General features: G+C 35.9%; 1 protein-coding gene across 9 annotated transcripts; it reads right to left on the bottom strand.

The window, feature by feature from the left end:
- Window positions 1-342: 342 nt before the first annotated feature.
- Window positions 343-19,785, bottom strand: LOC121322058 (cardiac-enriched FHL2-interacting protein-like). 9 transcript variants are annotated; one of them, XM_041261543.1, is made up of 7 exons: window positions 12,119-12,229; window positions 11,929-12,028; window positions 7,085-7,191; window positions 6,509-6,638; window positions 2,855-5,927; window positions 2,585-2,728; window positions 343-2,519 (listed from the first exon to the last, which is right to left on the bottom strand). In XM_041261543.1, exons 5-7 carry the CDS (start codon window positions 5,814-5,816, stop codon window positions 610-612), a joined length of 5,016 nt encoding a protein of 1,671 aa, XP_041117477.1. In that variant the 5' UTR covers window positions 5,817-5,927; window positions 6,509-6,638; window positions 7,085-7,191; window positions 11,929-12,028; window positions 12,119-12,229; the 3' UTR covers window positions 343-609. The 9 variants fall into 9 exon arrangements, with proteins under 9 accessions (XP_041117477.1, XP_041117479.1, XP_041117476.1 ...); XM_041261545.1 differs by lacking the exon at window positions 6,509-6,638 and having other exon boundaries at window positions 343-1,709; window positions 1,800-2,519; XM_041261542.1 differs by lacking the exons at window positions 6,509-6,638; window positions 12,119-12,229 and adding an exon at window positions 19,481-19,785.
- Between the last annotated feature and the right edge of the window lie 1,232 nt (window positions 19,786-21,017).

The raw sequence follows: 21,017 nt of genomic DNA, 5'->3' as shown, positions 1-21,017 counted from the left end.
TTACAGCACTGATATTCATTATTATGGACTTTATAGTCACCAAAAACAGTTGTTACCAAGAAAAAAAATGTAATTGAAACATGCAGCCTTTTATGGCTAAAATGCTTTGATGAAGCACTGTCATTCTATATGAAAAAATTAAATAAAAATGGGCATATCTAATTTAAAAACCAACAGACAAATGCCCAACATATAAGGTCACCTATTTCTTTTAGGAATAGGTCTTTTCAATGGAATGGTTTCCTTTTATAGCACAACACATTCTTTCAAAAACAAACATAATATATATATTTGTATATATATATATATATAGAGAGAGATATAGAGAGAGAGAGAGAGAGAGAGAGAGAGAGAGAGAGAGAGAGAGAGAGAGAGAGAGAGAGAGAGAGAGAGAGAGCACTTTGTTTAATTCCTTTATAATAAACAGTTGCATGAATCCCAATTTCTAAAATAATTTAAAGAACAAATAACTTGTTCTTTAAAAAAAAGTCAAATAAGTAGACATATTAGATAATTATCTTGATTTAATATGTTCTTTCATATCCATGTTATATTTTTGCTGGGTGTTTCTAAACAATTTTAAGAATGTTTTTGTTTATATCTTTGAATCTATAAAATGCTTTCAACTGCAAAATCTTCTAACTCACTCATTGGTATTATATCCAAGTTCCTGTGGCTGCTACTTCCTTTCTCTTCACTGTACATTGATCCATCAGTCAGTTGATTATGAGAATCATACACAGGCTCGATGTATGGGTGACTTTCTTCATTGTGCTTCTGGTTAATAGCATCCTGTGTCCAGATCTCTGAAAGTTCATTTATTCCCTGTTCATCCATAAGCGCTGCTGGTGCTGACATCTCAGAAGAAGACCTCAGTGCTGGTAAAGATGTGACAGCCAAGGGCAGAAATCCCGGATATAATACATAAGGAGGGTTCAAAACCTCCAACGATGATGCATGTGATAACCCGCCTTCCGCTGATCGAATGGATAGCTGAATATATTTTCCAGTTTCTGGATCAAAAAAGGTTTTAGTTTTCACTTGGACAGGCATATCTACAACAAAGTATTGACCCGACTCAGGGTCTTGTAGCAGCTTTCTTTGGGTAACTGGGAAAGATTGGATTAACGGTGCTGTCACAATATTAGGGAATGGTGAAACATCCTTCGGTTCAAGGTGCACAGGCTGTGGTACTGGTGTTGAATTCATAGGTATGGGTGACTGCGACATATGTGTTGGAGATGATGGCACACTGGAAACGGCTCTAACAGGTTTCATTTCGATTTGGCTAGTACTTTTTGTTTTTGGCTTTGTTTCAGCCTTTTTTCTTCTGTTGATAAGTTTCTTGGCACGTCGAAGTCCTTTTTCAGTTTTCGGTGGAACCGTGGGTGGTTTGCCTAATGGTTTATTTTCACTAACACTACTGATTGAATCTGATATTTCACTAACATCTTTCAAATGTTCTGCTTCTTTTGTGCAGACAGCACTTACAACCTTTTCATCTATGTGTAGGGTACTTGCGGCACAACTTTCTATGTCTTCTGACTTTGCATTTACAGTCAATTGACTTCCTTCTTCCACTCGCACTGAATTCAGCTGAATTAAACATTCAACTTCATCTGTAACTGGGACTTCACCTTTAACTGAGCCTTCACTTCTAACTGACACTTCACCTTTAACTGAGCCTTCACTTCTAACTGGGGCTTCACCTTTAACTGACCCTTCACTTCTAACTGAGCCTTCACTTCTAACTAGGACTTCACCTTTAACTGAGCTTTCACTTCTAATTGACACTTCACCTTTAATTGAGCCTTCACTTGTAACAGGGACTTCACCTTTAACTGAGCCTTCACTTCTAACTGACACTTCACCTTTAATTGAGCCTTCACTTGTAACAGGGACTTCACCTTTAACTGAGCCTTCACTCCTAACTGGGGCTTCACCTTTAACTGAGCCTTTACTTATAACTGGGGCTTCACCTTTAACTGAGCCTTCACTTCTAACTAGGACTTCACCTTTAACTGAGCCTTCACTTCTAACTAGGACTTCACCTTTAACTGAGCCTTCACTTCTAACTGGGGCTTCACCTTTAATTGAGCCTTCACTTCTAACTGGGACTTCACCTTTAACTGAGCCTTCACTTCTAACTTGGGCTTCACCTTTAACTGAGCCTTCACTTCTAACTGGGGCTTCACCTTTAACCGAGCCTTCACTTCTAACTGGGGCTTCACCTTTAACTGAGCCTTCACTTCTAACTGGGGCTTCACCTTTAATTGAGCCTTTACTTCTAACTAGGACTTCACCTTTAACTGAGCCTTCACTCCTAACTGGGGCTTCACCTTTAATTGAGCCTTCACTTCTAACTGGGGCTTCACCTTTAACTGAGCCTTCACTTCTAACTTGGGCTTCACCTTTAACTGAGCCTTCATTTCTAACTGGGGCTTCACCTTTAAACGAGCCTTCACTTGTAACAGGGACTTTACCTTTAACTGAGCCTTCACTTCTAACTGGGGCTTCACCTTTAATTGAGCCTTCTTCTAACTTTCACCTTTAACTGAGCCTTCACTCCTAACTGGGGCTTCACCTTTAATTGAGCCTTCACTTCTAACTGGGGCTTCACCTTTAACTGAGCCTTCACTTCTAACTGGGACTTCACCTTTAACTGAGCCTTCACTTCTAACTGGGGCTTCACCTTTAACTGAGCCTTCACTTCTAACTGGGGCTTCACCTTTAACTGAGCCTTCACTTGTAACTGGGGCTTCACCTTTCACTTCTAACTTACCTTTAACTGAGCCTTCACTTCTAACAGGGACTTCACCTTTAACTGAGCCTTCACTTCTCTCTGGAGCTTCACCTTTAATTGAGCCTTCACTTGTAACAGGAACTTCACCTTTAACTGAGCCTTCACTTCTAACTGGGGCTTCACCTTTAACTGAGCCTTCACTTGTAACTGAGACTTCGCCTTTAACTGAGCCTTCACTTGTTACTGGAGCTTCACCTGTAAGAGGGATCTTCGCTGTAACTCGGTCTTTGTCATACTCTTCATAATAGGCCTTTGCAATTTCAAATTTCTCAGGACTGCTTTTACTTTCACTAAGGCCATTTATCTCAACATCCTCTTGAAATATTTTTTGCAATGGTGCTTTTACAGACTTGATTACAGGTGATGTCAGGAATGCATTGTCTTTAGCTTTAAGCCAATTTCCCTTTACTGAAGATGGAGATGATGCGTTAGATGATGATACTGGTGTGTAAGCCATAGCATCATCTATTAAACAATGAACCCAGCTTCTTTCCTCCACCCCGTTCAAAGGCAAATCGTGTTCTTCCTTTGGGGATGTACTTTGATTTCTCATAGGTGTCGGGTGGCTCTCAGCTTCACTTTCTCTCTCACTTTCATGGTTGCTTAGTGCATAATACTGCAACTCCATATTTTCAATGTCTTTCTTTGTCTCCTCTGCAATATTTTTAACCTTTTCATCACTACCATTTCCATTCCTCAAAGTTAACTCATCTTTCAAATTGTGATCTAAATAATTTTGTTGGTGACCTTCTAATGATAAATATGATTGTTTAGAGGACTTTGTTCTCCCATCTGTACTTCCTTTACACCAAACATCAGGATTGTGCTTCACACTGCTTTCCTGCAAAGGAAAACTAGGGGTTGGCCAAGTCTTGTGGAAGCTACCAATATTTTGGATGGCAGGATGCTTTTCAACATTATCATTTTCTTGTGATGAACTCGACAGCAGAGGGTTCTTTATTGATGCTGGTATTTCTTTAGTTTCTTCCTTCGCAATATCCTCTTTTTTGTACAGTTTCAAAGAGGGGTATTCTGGTCTCTTTCGCAAGGTGACTTCACTCAGTCTGGGGCAATAGTATAAACCATTGTTTATACTACTTTCGCTTTCAACAGATTTCGTTTTATGTATTGCACCTTCCTGCATTACATGACTGAGGCCTTTGTAATTAGCAGCCTCACTTATGGTTTGAGGTGAACTTAAGGTCAGATAGTCATCTGAGACACATACAGCATCTTTTTTATCAGTGACTTGTGTGTTCAATGTTGGCAAAGTGGAGGCGATACTAGGGGTGATGTCTGTCCTTTGTAGTGGTGTAGAAAAGTTAACAGGAGTGTCTGAGGACACACTAATCGGCACATTTTTCGGAATTACCGCTTGGTTTGAGGTCCGTTTACTTCGCTCTTGTACTTCTTGGCTTCGAAAGGTAGATGGGCTATAAGTGCTTTTTACTCTTTTCCTGTTGTCTTTAAGATTAAATAACAAGCTTGAAGCCATAGATTTATAACTGTCACGTAATTTGCTCTCAGCAACAGCTTTAAATTCGTTTTCATGTGAAGTTGTTAAGTCAATGGTTGGTGGAGATAACACACACTGTAGGATCTCAGATGTTTCCGTATCTTGTCTAGCATGAATAACTGGTGTCAGTAGTTTGGAAATGTTAAATGAGGGTGTTTCAAAGCTCGGTATTTGTCCATCCACAACTGTGTGTAATTTTTGGAGGGTTGGCGCTGACTTTGTGAAAGCTAAATGACTGTCTTCTTTTCTACTAGATTTTTCACTAAATGGTGAAACAGTACAGGGACGCGGAAGGGACAGTTTGTTTTTAATCGTGTTTCTAGTTCTTCTCCACGGGGGACAGGTACTCCCCATTTCCGATTCACTTCTTTTCTCAAGCATGGAGGCTTTTTGCAAAGCAGAAAATGATGCACATCCTGTGATACAGGCATCATCTTTTTGGTGCTTTAGCATTTTCCTGTCCTCATTTGGTGGGGTTCTAGTTCTATGCGCTGCTGTAAGTTCTTTGTAAACAGGAGAGTCGTACCATTTAGGGATTCCATTTGTGGGCAAAAGGTCTTCCACATCTTCTTTTTCAAATGGAAATTCTTTATAATCTTTCCATGATCTGAATGGACTGTATTCACTATGGAGAAAACAATTGTTGAAGCTCAACCTTTTCCCTTTACTAGTTTTGTTTTTAGTAGATATAGCGGGAGTATTATTTGGGTCCACTTTGGACTTATGAGTTATTATCATGTCAGAGGATTGCAAATTGTTTCTGACTGGGAGTAAGTTATACATTTTGTTCTTTCTATCATCTTCATCAGATTTTTTACTTGACATATAGTTTTGCTGATAGGCAACAGAGAATTCAGATAATTCTTTCTCAATACTCAACAGGGCAGATTTATCCCACGACACAAAGTCTCTTTCTTTATGCATTCTGTCATTTTTAGTAGCTGCTAGAATGCATTGTTTCTTGTCCAGATTTATGCCACTGTCACAGTCATTTTCTACTGTATCAAATGCCTTAATCAGGGAAGACACTTTTGAGATGTTCTTTTTTGGTCTACAGCTTGACCCACTAACACCATTGCTCAAATGAGTTGCTATATCATTTTTTATGCCATGTTCTGCTTCTTTGGAAAAGTGCCTGACTGACTGCTGGAATGTTACAGCAACTTCAGATTTTTCTTCCACTTCTTTAGATTTAAAACTAATGGTATGGCTTTCTTTCACAGACTTTTTTGGGATATCTGGGTTTTTATTTTGCACATTATCAATGAAAGCCAAACCGTGTTCAAGTGGAGAGACAGCAAAATCCGAGTCATTATAAATTGCTTCTTCCCCAATGCATAAACTTCTAAATGCCCGGTCTGTTAGATTGCTCACTTCTCTGTCGGTATCATCCATAAAACTTCCAATGCTTGACATGTCACTAAAGCCATCCGTATATTTGTAGTGTTTCTGCATTCTTCCTCTGTGACTCATATGGCAGTGATCCAGAAAACTCATTTCAGGTGCTTATACACAGACGCAGAGCCAGTTGTCTCATTCAGTCTTGCATCAACGGTGTCTTGCATTTACAAATTCACCTTCAGAAATCGTCAAATAATTATCTGTTTCCTGTAAATAATTACAGAAGAATCATTTGCCTAAGAATTACAGTTTTAATAACAATGAAAAGCAATATTTCCACCATGATGTATTTAGGAAATACAGTGCTACAAATTCACCTTAATTAATGAAATTAATGAAACCTAGATGTACATGAGTACATACTATTGTATGGTGTCAAGCCCATGTTAACACTTATATCCTGGATACCCTTATCTGTAGTTGGTGTTATTTCTCTAATACAATTCAATTGCACCCAAGCTAATTACATTAATTTAAACTCTTTTAAAGGAGAACTACCACAGGGGAATTAGAACTACAAACATATTGATATTTTGGATAACATCAGCTACTACTGCAATGCTATCCAGAAAAAAAGGATAAACAACACTCAGGCGGCTTCAAATTTGGTCACAAATATAGACAGTTATTTGCTCTATGCATGTGTGAATGTACTCATATTAGATTAAAATATATTATATTGTACAGTTAGACAACTATACAAGGCTCCAGCATGCACTTAGACGAAGATAAATATTTTCTCTTCAGAATTTCTTTTCTCTCAAATGTCATTATTATGCCAGTCTTACTCCTATGGGATGCACACGATCATTTCTTGGGGTCATTCCATTCAAAAGGCACTTGCTGATCCAGTTGGGTTTTTCATGTTGAACAGTAGAATGCATCATTATGTTTTTGGAAATGTGCAGTTCCTAGCCCCTGTAATCATAGTAAGCTTTGTAACAAAACAACTAAGCCTTTTAGTGGCTATCGTTAGAAAATGCACCAGGTTCCAAACTGTTACCATGAACACTACAGGGAAAACTTGTTGAAAATTGACATTTTCTCAACTTTGGTTACCTGAAAAATTATGCATTGACCTACAAAAAGTCTCAACCCTCAGTCTATGAGGGGGAATGTCATAAGAGCATTTGGGGATAGAGAGGAAATAAAATATATTCCAGCATTACTTTTTGACCACAACCAAGCATACCCCAGACAGCAACCTTTTGTTACCTGGAATGGCCCTATTAGAACCTCAATGTGCCCATCCTGGAGTGATACATAAATACATAGGTTAATGACTGAATGAATGCATCCTATTCTCACTTTAACATTGTTTGGCCAGGATATGGAATAGAAACATAATTTTCTCAAAGACCTACCTGGCTTGCAGGCTGAAATTGCAGCATACCTTGTGTGCATTGTAGTGTATGCTTCTTTACATTTAAAGATTCCTTGCCATGTAGTGTTTGGTCACATCGATGCCCATCTATAGTAGAAGTTAAAAATAGTTAAACACACACTGCGATAGTAAAGCTTTCTTCCACTGTGTCTGACCTTCAGCTAAATCAACCTCTGTGAACTCTGGTATCCTTGCTCATAATATAAAGACAACTGTAACGCCAAACTTATTCTATTTTAAAAACATTATGACAGACCTTCTGAATCCACCTTAGTAGTAGCCTACACTTTTGAATGTAATTAATTAACTTCTGCCAAACTTTCAATACTGGATTACATTTTTTTTGTAAATGTCAACAGTTTACATTAAATCCACTACAGATTCTCTTAAACTTAAAAAAAATAAAACAAAGAAAATACAACAAATTATTCATGGCTCTCATTGAAAGTTTCTTTGTATGTTTTTTACGTTTTTTTTATTGTTAGCAGTATTTTTGTGTAATGTGACAAGTGCATTGCAACATCATTCCACTTATGTTCAATAAGTTTTTAAGTATTCGATTGACAGGTTTCAATCAAGGCGTGCTGTTTCTGGGGCTGGTTTTATAGTAACTTTTGAAGTTGTCAGGTTCTAATTTTTGTTTAATGGGGCAATTACAGTGCTCAGCTAATTTACATTGAAAATAGATTAAGGCCAAAATTGCATGGTTTTATAGCAAGCTATTATTACAATAACTTTACAACATACCAACTAAACAAAGCTTAACAACAAATATTTCAGACAAACTGTATGTAGTTAAAATCAGGCACTGTCTCAGAAACTGCATCATTTTTTTCTTTTACTTTTTAAGAAATAAAAGATTCACAATAATGAATCAGCATAAAATCATGTTACAGAAATGCCACATGCCACAACAGGATGAAATATTCTATCTTTTTTTACAGACAACAACAAAAACACAACAGATTATTTCATAAGTAAAAAGAAACTAAACTTCTGACATTGTATTCTGTTATGAAGTCACGTCAGTGTTGAAGTTGGTGTCTATGTTTAGAAATGGGTACGAAATTTCTATCAAATAGACTGCATACAGTGTCAAATGAGGTTAGCTGTCACAGGCCCACTCTCTTACATACAAACTGCCACACAGCAAAGGAATGGCTGTGCTAAACTCAGGTCATCAGAGATTCTTTGAAGTCACATCTGCCTTTTTGCATTCCTTGCCCAGAACTCACCCCATCAGTATCAGACACAATGGCTATAGCCCAAACTCTGCAGCATTAATCTATTACACAGTAAAGGAAGAGAGATGTATTGTAATGTTGAGAAGTTTGCCAGTCAACCCCCATCAATTGTTAATGAGTTTCAATGAAATGTCGGCATGTCTCTTTTAACAAGCTATATTTTACATACCTTTTCATCTATGCTAGCTGAAGACATCAGTGCAAGTTAACAAGTGCAAGTGTTGCGAGTAAGTAGCTTATATACATAAAAACATAATCAAAAACTCAGAGATCCATTAAAAACATTTGTTCACCTAACTTAGTTTCTACAGTAAATGGCTTAAAATGTTGGCAGAGAATTAAAATAGAATTTGATGTCCATGTCCATGTTTGTATGCCTGCAATCTCCCACCCTTCTACTAATAAAGCACTTTATGTCACACAAAAATAGAAAATAATCTGATAAGAAGCCATTCTGTTGATAATGTAAATCATCTTCAGTAGTGCCTTTCTACACCATGAGTTCTACACCAACCCTCCACACACACACACACACACACACAAACACACGCACACACACACACACACACACACACACACACACACACACACACACACACACTCACTGCCAGCAGTGTATATCTTTCACAGAGAAACCCTGTCCTTACCAGCACACCAACACATTCAGTATGGTTCAGCATTTAGGTTTCAACTTCATGCACAAGCATACTCTGCACACAAGCACAGTTCTGACAGCAGGGTTGTATAGTGTTTGAGCCCCTTTTGCTTCAGTAAATACAATTTAAATAAAATATACAATATATAAAATTATGAAATGTGTCAAATATAACAATATAATCAAATACTTTCAGAATATTAAATATTAATTTCTGTACTTGCTTATTTCTTACTGAATATTTTTAAATATATAAACTAATTTAATGTTATTTAATCACTATGGTGCACATTTAATTGAGCTAAATAAGTCTGTCAAAATACTGCTGCCATTCAGATAACAATATTGTTAATATATCTTATATTGATTGCATTACATTATGTCAGTAGTTAGATTTGGATATCGCTGGACCAGCAACTTTTTTTACAACGTAGTTACAGATAGATAGCAGTGCCCATGACCCATCTGATATGCTATATGGTAATGTTTAATAAAAAGAATTATATAATATATATATATATATATATATATAATAGATAATATATATATATTATATATATATATTTTTTATATGTATTTATGAATAGTACATTTAGTTCAAAATATTTTTGATCTGTTTTGAAGATTTATGATGTACAAAATAGTTTTCGTAGAACAGGAAATGGTATAAATTATGTTACAATTTAGATAAGTTGATAAGTTAAGCTTTTATAGATCATTCAAACTGGTCAATGTATACTAAATTGTGTCTAAGAACAGTCTGGGCCCTGAACAGTACAGGTTCTGTTGTACATCTCAAGCATATAGTCTTACAACCTAGAGGCTGGGTTCAGCACCCCTGAAGTTTCATGTATAATTCACAGCACATATTGGCTGAGTTTAAGAAACATTGCATGCTTGTGTGGGGTATCCCAAATTGAACATTTTTATTTGTCAGTTAAAGCAATTTTAATTACAGTATTTAACTCTGATGTCCATTTTCTGTTATATCTTTTTGCGGGATGCCAGTTTCGTGGAACCCTCAGACTTAAAGAGTTTTGAAATATGCCTCAACTTTGTATTAAACATCTTCTATCAGTTCTGGTACCTGTACTGACATCATACAATGGTGAGAAATCATTGGTATATTGTATTGCATTTCTTTACCATTTAAGTAAATTTGCCTGACCATGTGCTGCCACCTGTGGTTTGAAGCTGTAGTTCAATCACAATGGAATACAATCTTGTATCAGTTTCCTTTTGTTTTAAAAGTTCTCTTCCACAGCAGCTTTTACATTTTGTGTTCAAATAATCCATTTGTATCTCATTCTGAATAAAGATCACATGGCCTAGTTGCCATGTGTATTGTCAGATAACATGTAATGTGAATATTACATATATACTTGAGTCATTGAGAACCACCTAGCAGATGTGAGGTGAACTTAAATGTTTGCTTTCACAGACCCTGATTAGCAATTGGGATACTTTATGTTACCTCAGGTAAGGTAGTCGACAATTAGTGTTAATAAAATAATGCACATCATTTCCTTTCAATCTTCAAAATAAATGCATTGTTTTCTGCACAAAACGTCTGTGAACCAACTTTACCCCCTCGAGCAACTAAACAGTCCTTTACTGAAGCTTTGCATCTATAGTACTAACATGCACTACGACTGTGTCTTCTATTGACAGTGCTGCTTAAGGTTGATAAAGAATAAAATAACTGACTACATTTACAACTTACTTCATAAAACAGTCAGCAGAAACAAATAAGCAATGTTACTTTTTAACAACAGTAATCAAGTAAGTGCTAGCTGATAGTATCATAGCCATAGCTACTTTTAGGAAACGCATGTATGTGTGTACTATGCAAAGAAAAAACAGGAGAAAAAGTACAATATTATATAGAGCATATGTCGTATACAGTACCAGCATACTGTATACAGTGTGTACGCCAACATATAGCTTTGATATCTTAAGTAGTGTCTACTTGTTTTTCTGGCAGTTGCCATACATGCTTCATTAAAGCCAATAATAGCAAATAAGCCAATTTTTATCACCCTGTTTTATCACCAACTGACACCACCTATCCTCTCTCCCTTTTTAATATTAGACTTGTATTAAGCTGAGCATACCATATAGGATACTCATTCCATCTCAACCAAAATTTAGCAGCCATTCAAGACATTTTCCATTACCTATAATTTGATACCAATCACAGCTCTGATGATTTATCTGTGCCTGGTTCAATTACAGGTTTATTTTTAACCCCTAAAGCCATACCTACCCCTCTACTGTTGCCTTTTATTGCATTCAGTAAAATATAAAGATTGTCTTTGTTGCTGTTAAAGTAACATAAAACTATTATAGAGAAGTATATTATCTGCGTGAAAGATTGTTGTATATAAATGTTAACAGGAAAAGCGTTCCCAAATATTGAATGCACATTGTTTTTATGTGCATTAAATTCCCTGACATATTTCTTAACTTTTAAGACTTACTGAAAATAGTATGACAGTAGTTTTAAAGGCCCAGTTCCTATCCATGTAAGCCTTATTCATCTTAGGTATATTTAATTTTCACAAAGACAGTGACAAGTACTTTTTTTAAAGAAAACTATAAAAATTAGAAATAGATTTAAAATGTGTTCTAAATAACCATAATAAATAAGAGTGTTAAGAATATGATTTCTGTATTTAAACAGACACACACACACACACACACACACACACACACACATATATATATATATATATATATATATATATATATATATATATATATATATATATATACATATATATACATATATATATATATATACACATATATATACATATATATATATACACACACACATATATATATATATATATATATGACTAACATGTACTTTCTAGAACAGTAGTTCATAACTTTTTCATCATTTATAAATAATCCTCTTACCTTTCAATCTTGTATTCCATTTTGATGTGAGATCACTGGTCTAGCCTCAAACTGCCCTAATTCACCAGGAAATCCGATTAATGTCATTTGAGCAGGGACGCTGTAGCAAAACAAATATGTTTCTGTTACTTTATAGAACATTCGATGGCCAGAAATACAATTTGTTGAACAAAAGAAACAGCAAGCCAACCTTTTACCACTCTTAGGCCTCCCAAACTAGGTGAAATGAACTAAGCAAGGAGCCAGAAGGAAGTAGAAAGTACTGAAATAGACATGGGAGCCATGAAACCAAACACAGTCGTAATATGGGAAGAAGCTAGCACACGTATTGGAATAACCATCTGGTGTCGGGTATCAAGCTGATGAAATAAACAGACACAGCAGCTATTTTTATATATGGAGTTGCTAGCTCTTAAACCTTTATAGTCATACTTACCACCTCTGTATTCGGCATAGCAAAACAGTATAAAAGCAGCAACACTATATTCAAACTGAACTGTTTTCAAAAATATTCCTTCTCAATCAATCTAGTTAGGGCTGCTGCTGAGCACATGAGCTGTGCATGCTTTATCTTGTTGATGCATTTGAACAAAAATAGCCTATTGCATCACAATGTCCCACAGTTCCTTGGGTGTAAGAGTCTGATGTACACCACTTGATTACTCTACTGTTATTATAGTAGACAACAAGAAAAGTATTTGTTCTCTTGCTTTGTGAAACATTTACAATATGCCCAGAACCATTTAGGAAATAAGCACCACAAAGTATAAACAACTCTTGTTTACTACTGACCTAAGGTTAATAAATATACCATACATGCTTCAGATAGGATTTCAAAGTGAACTAAAATATAATTGCAACAATTCTCAAATCTGAAGAATTTATGTATACAATACTATATTGATAAGACTGGGCTCTAATTCATATCAAGGGAATGCCCATAGGGCCGTATTGATTTTGGGTTGGTTTCTGCAAATTGCACTAATAGGCCTATAATTATCATCACATGGATGCAAAGTGTGTGAACACAACCTACCATTACTTTATTCCAAAATTAGAGTATTGCATGACATGTCGTTTCCCAATTTCTATTCCTCAACAGCAAATGTTCACATGGTCAAAACTTGATAGTTCCAACGTTCCTCTACCACAACCTACTCTTCAGTACCAGGGGGTGTGTGTTGCGCATACATTTCACAATTCTTTTTTTATTATTATTGTGTACAGCAACTTAAATGTGAATAGTTATCATAAAAACTATAGCGTGGTCCTTTATTATGAAAAAAGTGATACAATGTTAGTACAAAAGTCCTCAAAACAAAATAAGCAAAAAGTGCAGCTTCCTGTTTTATTTCAAGGAAGTAAAATGATAGATGTGTCAAATTAGGTAGTTGAGAGCTTTCAAAATGGCAGGAGTGAAAACATTGCTTTAATTTAACAACACCAGTACATTTCCTAAAGGCTTTTGTTTTTATGCATGTGATACATTATTATACTACATTAAAAATAGAATCAGAGTTTTATATAGGGCATTTGTATTTGGAATATTGGGGCTGTGTGTACTAATTTTTTTAAAATAAAAACAATACTTTTACTGTACATACAGTATAGTGTATGTGATGTGATTCGTGTCCTGGATGGCTTAGCATTCATACTAAATTATTTTAAGAAGCCACAACAATTCATAGGTATGTTTGCACAAGGTAAAATATGACTGCTTTCTCTTTAACAGCTACAGTGAGTTTTGGTAACCTGAATGTATTACACTTTAATGAGAGCCTAACAAATTTTAGTGTAGTTGTACCCTGGTGATTTCCTGCTAGTGCTATGTAGGCACTTGGGTCCTCTTAAAAGTAGAAAAGAATTCAAAGGCATTTTTATTTTACTATCTGCAAACATTTACCTCTTAGCAAAGAAGGTCACAAGGCATACAGAAAACCTTTCCAGCTATCACCCACACAATTTCCAAATGTTTTTCACATCAAGTGATCTTCCCGAAGCCTTATACTGCAGACAGTCAATGCTATAATAGGAGATAGACGCTGTGAATATTTTCCCAGGAGTCCTGGCTGCCGGCGAGCAGGGCTTGTTGACATGATGGACAGTCACACATGTTCTGACAGCAGTGAGGTCAGCCATCATTCACGGATGCAGATAGAAACTCTGAAGTATGCTATAGTCCAGCAGCAGAGGAAGCATTTTAACTGGGTCTGAATGGCTGACTATCACACTCCCAGAAATGTTAGACTCCTCCCTGTTTACAGCATTCCAACCAGGAGCAGGTGCCAATCAGAGCTAAAATATACAGCATTACCTTTTTTGACCTGAATCAAAATATACTGCATACAGTATTAACGTTTTGTTTTGTTAATAATGCCAGGTTTGCCAGTTGGTATTGTTCCATGTCAAGAATTGGTGACTAAGTGAGATGAAAATAATCCACTGGTCATTAATTTTCTATGGAAGATAATCTACACAGCATAACTTTATCATATCAGTTACTACTGTATAGATAAAATCTAGATTGTGGTAAGTACAGCATAGCACATCATTCATACAAAAATGCATGTTTAATAAGTTGATGTATGCATATTACAATATTTTCTTTGCAGGTGTTCAGTTATTTCAATACTTTTTCCACTGTCTATTTTTGTTTGTTTGTTATGTTTTTTGTTCATGAGTTCTGCTGTAGCACTTTTATAAAGAAAAAAAATATATGGTTATTATTTTCAGTTCAAAAATCAATTTGGGGCATTTACTGCTATTTGTAATCTGCAATGCATGTCACTGCATTACTGAATTCAGTTGCAGTTTGTTTTAGATATTCTGAAGATTCAAGATTTTACAAAGCCTGATAGAGATGTATTGTTTTATTTATTCATAATTACAACATTACGTCTAGTAGCTATTATGGGTGAAAGCAGTGATAATAACACCCAATCATAGTCTACTGTATCTTTTAAAGGAGGTATTACTATCATTAGATTATCTCAGGCCACAATTGAGGTTTTGCTAACTAGACAACAACACCTTAACTGCTGATACTCAATGCAAGTGTCTTGTCACTGACCATTCCATTTAGTCTCATACACACTTTTAGATACATGCATAATCTGTATTATTGTATGAGAATGGGTTGTAAAATAAATGTTTAATTAAGATGTAGATCTGCTGCAGGAATCATTTAAGAAGCTTAATAATGCTACCCATTTTTCCACCAGCCCCCACGTTTTCCTTTTATAATTCCAAAACTCTCCCTCACTGTTATCTACACCAGCTCTCTCATGGCACAATACTGAGATGTACGTACCAACATCATGTATGCAAGTAAAAAGCCCTAGGCTCATGTACACTTTGCAGTCAACTTAAATGGATATAATAGTCCTCTTTTTCTGGCCCATACCCAAGGCCTCTCCTTCCTTCCTGTACCTTGCTCTTCCTTGATTTGATAGTGCTGGCTATCTCTGCCACTACAATGTGTGCCTGCCAATCTGGCTGTTGTTGCCTGACTCATGTTAGATCATGGTTTTCCAACCAAACAGTAAACTGATAGTAGCAGCGTGTTGCTGTACAGGACAGTGTTGCAATGTGTTTACACAAACATCAGCTCACGAGAAACTTTAGAAAAAGGATGTTCTTGTGTCCTCTGAACTGCTTGTGCTGAGATGTTGTATATCAATCACAACACTGTAGACCACGACTTCATGCAGCAGGTTACTCTTTAGTCCTGGGTAAAGGAATCCTTTTTTCCAGCCACCAATCACATGGGATGATGGGCTCCATATGTTGCTCATAAATTTTAAACTCACAAGTGATTTAAAGAGTGTTTCTTTTTAAAAGTCTGGTTTGATGCATTTAACAAAGTTTGACAGTCATAAAAACTGTTGTTAAAGAAGACAACAGCATCCGTTGAATATGCCAAGTTCTTACATATTTGTGGTATCGTGAAGTACCTGATATGCAGTAGTAATATTAAGTTGACCTGTACACTCCAGTAAAGTTAATGATCTCACATGTATTGAAATACAGTAGGCTGTTAATTCTGCTACTGCGGTAAATTATCTTTATACTCAGGGTTTAAATTCAGCCGGTAAATATTTCCTCACCTTGACTTCAGTTTGAGGCTGTTCTGTATTGAAAACAAAATACAATTTTACTATAAATAATTATGAACATTTATTTTCATGAGGACTGTATCAAGTTATTTTCATGGCAATTATTATATGAAAATATTTATGTACAGTATGGAGAGAAGCACAACAACAACATATGTGCATGCCTTTCCCTCGTTGTTGCTAGTGCTGTGTGTAAATTAGTTAACTGCTGTGTATACTTGACACAATGTATTTGCTGTGTTTCCATGATTGAATTGGTTTGGTTGCCTGAGAATGTAAGAGGTTAACTAGTTTGAAACATAACACATTGAGGTATCTGAATGGCCTGAGAAAAGATTTAGAACACTGTCAGCACTAGATTATGAAAACCTTTTTATTTTCTTTATAGTAATTTGTGAATCTAAAACTGGAAATGTAACGCCTGTCTTTTTCTAGCAATGTAATTTACTTAATGTGTTGGGAATCGGAGACCTTCTTTGTGGAAGTCCATTTGTACTTGAAAATAATGTTGATTCACACATTTGTCTTCTGGAGTTTTACTTATTTGAAGTTTGAAGTTTTACTTAACTGTACTTTTATGTAATTTCCTAGTTGGCTACAGAAACAGAAAAACAAAACATGTAAGAAATGCTTATAAAACCTGTCGAACAAATTGCTTTGGTTTAAAATAAAATAAATGTAATTGCTTTCAATGATTCTGTTTGTTTTATTTTCAGATGTGCATGGGGGGGGGGGATTCGTGGCGGTTGGGCTATGGGAAATATTCCATGAGAACTTGAGCCTTGTTTATACTTGATTATTCTCATCTACTCTAATACTTTTTCAAGGGAGTCGTCAGTTTCACAACCCATTGTGGGTTTATAACATAACCAAGGCATCTAAAACAGCTGTGCTATCTCTGAATCATTGTCAATACTTGCCTGCCTCATTAGTTTAAGAAGGCTTAAAATAACCACTGAGACATAAAACTTAATCTTGTGTTCTAAATTTTGCAGCAATAACATTTTCTATATAGAACAATATCTTCACAGAAGAGGAATGTAAGTTTCAAATTTCAAATGTCCGATGACAGATACCAACTGGAAAACTTTATTGCCAGTGAAGTAAAAACAAACCTTTCCTACACCAAATCAGAGCAACTGTTTCAACTCTTCAGTTACTAACGACGCTTCAGGACACTTAAATACTAGTTGTGCGAGCTTTACAGGATGTACGTTTGTTTTTAATAAATAGATTCATCACGTTGAACTAGCATGAAAACACAGCAGAGATTGGCTACTGTAGGTCAGTTATGGTCCATTGGACCAAACCATTATTAAATGGGGAGAAAGGGGGTTGAAAGTTATATTTAATGAAAATCTAAGCTATTTTCACTGTAAAGATATTTGTCTAATCCTTATGTGTGTGATTTATAATACGTTGATATGTCGTGTGAAGGGCATCTCTTATTGTATAAGAGACATCATTTCGTGCAATTTGTGTAGCCAGTGACAACCAATGATATTTGCCAACAAAAAAAAGATACAAATCTTATGTTATACAATCATGTTATACAGTCTACAGAACAAGCATCTAGCTTTCTTAAAGCAGTACAAGATCAGAATGATGAAACCATGCTTCTCTGAATTGCAGGTGAAAACCTGTGTAGTATAAAAAGCTATGTACCAATCTGCTTGTATGGCAACTTACTTGAAAATCAAATCTAATCCAACCAATAGTGCTGATGCTGTGATATGTACACAATCATACCACAAGGAGGCATTCCGCCAACCAGTACGAGAAACACACACTGAGCTCATTGAAAACAGAGACGTGTTCTATTAAGCAATCTGCCGAGCAGGCCTCAATTTCTTTTATCTGACAAGATTGCAGCAGGATGCTGCACCACTAGCAAACTTCAGAGAAGGCTTGAAAAGTATTATGGCACCGATATAGTTATCGAGGCCCAGCATGGCCAAGGAAAATCCAACTTAGTCATGAGTACCAAAAAAAAAAGTCAAAGGCATATCCTAGACCAGTGGGTTTTCAACCTTTTCAAGTACCAGTGTTTCCAGCAGGGACCACCAAGTGTACCAGTAACTATGTGCAATCTTAAAAACTGCTGTTGTAAAACTGAGACCTACCCCATTACAACCAAGTTTGTGTCTTTACTCACTTGTTTGTTGCCACATTCTGCTGAATGGTTAATCTATTCATGAACTCTGCATGTTTATATTTTTATTATTTTGTAAGTGTTCTGTATGGAATTGGTGACCGCACCCTTAATTGTGTAGAGTTGTACAGTAATATGGAGACAGCATGCTGCAGCTGCTCAGTGTTAGTGACATCCTGATCTGACAGCATATAACACAGACAGCTCTTATGATTTACATATCGTTTACTCTTCAGTAAAAACAAGTTTAAATTGCAGTGAGTTTGTTCTGCTATAATTACGATATCAAATACACCATGCAAGCACCTTGTGCTAATGAAAATGTATGACAGCCTGAGAGCTACTTTTAGTAAATGGTGTTTTTTTTTTTTGGTTTTGTTTTGTTTACTGCAATCAAGTAAGCTGCAGTACATAGTACACTTCCTAATTACAGTCCCAAGTATTTCTATGTGTTCTGCTGTCACATTTTTTAAATGGTCAGTTTGAGAAATAAACTTTGTTTTCCCTGCAACAGCTGATCCTGCTTTAGCACAAAACTCACTCTACAGACTGTTTTACATAATGGTAACGGTGCTCATAAATTACTGTGCTGCCTTCTTTGGTAGAAAAGATATTATCAGCTCATTTGGAATCTTATGCAATTAAATCAACTTAAACTGCTGACGGTAAACAATGTAACTAAGTCTATTATATCTGTGATGCAAGACGCAACAGACGTGCTGACTCCAAACTTTATTCAGGCACTCTACGATTTGATTGGCGAAAGATAACATTGGTTTATGGGAATACATAAAGACAATTTTTTTCAGCTTGGTATTGTAACCTTTTCACTTCCTTGTTTGTTTAACATTTGCTCTTTTTGCTGCATTACAGCCCTTCATTTATAATATTCTTTATTTTAAGTTTCCAGGGCATTTTGTTAATGACCCATGTGCAATACACAAACCTTAAGTGTATTTGTATTTGTTGCTGTTCTTGTTCTACGTTTCATAAATGCAACTGTTAATTTTAAGCTACTTTTTTACACAACAGTACTCACACATGTTTGGTCATCATAACAACTGTTATAAGAAACTGGGGTTCCATATTCTGCTGATGTTAACATATAGTATCTTTCTGCACTTACAAGCATTTTTATTCAATAAAATTGTTACTGTCCTTATTGCACTTCAGTTTATTAAAACAGGTGATATTTTGTTTTATATACAGACTGACGTCATGTGGCATCTGTAAATATTGACACTTGCTTTTAAAAGGATGTTTAAATGTGACAAGTACAACATACCTGCATTGTTTTATTGGAGTCCATGAAATATGTAGATCTTTGTCTGTAGTATTTTGTAATATACTTCCTGCTCTTCATGCCCTCCCTGGATGTGACACAACATCTCTGATGTTTGGAATTGGAAAAAAGACAGGTTTCAAAGTAATTCAAGAAAAAGGTCTAGCCATGATTAAAGATCTGACATCGCTCGGGGAGATGATGAGGAAGAAGCAAGATCACAGCTCACATGTATGACCCTAAAGATAAGGAAAGCAAAAACCATGAAAATATTAATAAACTGTCAACAAAAAAAGTATACTGGTCTTGCAAAGCTACCACTGTGTGAAGACAACTTCAAACAGCATGTGACATGGCTCCATGGCAAATGAAAATTTGGATGGCATCCCATGTAGCCAAGTCTAATTTAGGCTCTCCATTAGACCAAGGGAGGAAAATGGAAGATACTGGCATAGTGCCAGTGCTTTTTCTGGCCCTGTGTCACAGTACACCCCACCCCTGTGCGTATTTTGTGTTTTGTTATGTGTTGTTATTATTTAATGTGTATGTATGTTCACACACAGACTGTGCCTGGACTCGTTTGAATGATTAACAAGCAACCGAGTCGGGTTGGGTGTTCAGGGAGTAAGAACGGGAAACGTGAGTGAAAACAGAAACAGTAAACAATTGCTACTAGTGCTGGCTTTAAAGCAGTACGTTACTTGTTTACAGTTTTGTGTGTCTGTCTGTTTTGGCTACCGTGCCGTTTTGTTTTTGGGTTCAGTGTTTTGTATTCAAACCTTTTATTTAATTAATAAATACATGCTGCAGCGCTTCATACTCGCAGAACTCTCCTCCTGGTCTGACGTCACCACAAAGCCATCCTTGCCACAGGACTCTACAGCTTCTGAGTTTTTGCAGGATCTTGTTTGCTCTTGCAGTACTGGCAGTCTCTGCTGTTCTTTAACAAGACATATCTGTCACCAACAAAATCTGCAATGTATTGAAATGTGCACATGCCAAGGAGAAGAGGGATGCTGTACTCCCATAACAGTTCATCAACTTAATGATGAAACCACTGAAAATTACCATATTGCCACATTCAAAATTACACTATTGCAAGTTACTTTGAACATTGAATGTCTTAATGTACCATTTCTAAAAATTCTACTTGAAATATTTTTTTTCTTAATTGTGCTCTGTTGTCAAATCAATTTATATTCAGTATCTCATAATTTCATTTTGCTAATTGGCAGCCCATCAATGAATAGAATTTCAATAAAAGTTTTTTTTTTTTTTTTCTGAAAGAAAACATGCCTTAACAGGCATGCCTTGTACTTGCAGCAATAAAATCTGAGTGATTTAAGAATAAAATTACAACCTGACACTAATGTGTTATAATTCCAATTATATTTGAATATTTAGCTTGGAACACTAAATAATTTAAAACAATATTTATTAGTTAAATGACTTAAAATAAATGCTGTTTAAAAGAGCAAGAAAAATAACTCTTAGATATCCAGCTCACTGACTGAACTGAGTAGAGACTGAGAAATGCTTT

Source organism: Polyodon spathula, chromosome 10 (genome assembly GCF_017654505.1).
Source record: "Polyodon spathula isolate WHYD16114869_AA chromosome 10, ASM1765450v1, whole genome shotgun sequence".
NCBI classification, from domain to species: Eukaryota; Metazoa; Chordata; class Actinopteri; order Acipenseriformes; family Polyodontidae; genus Polyodon; species Polyodon spathula.
The sequence above is the reverse complement of the archived record's forward strand: the minus strand, read 5'-3'. Positions and strand labels throughout refer to the sequence as shown.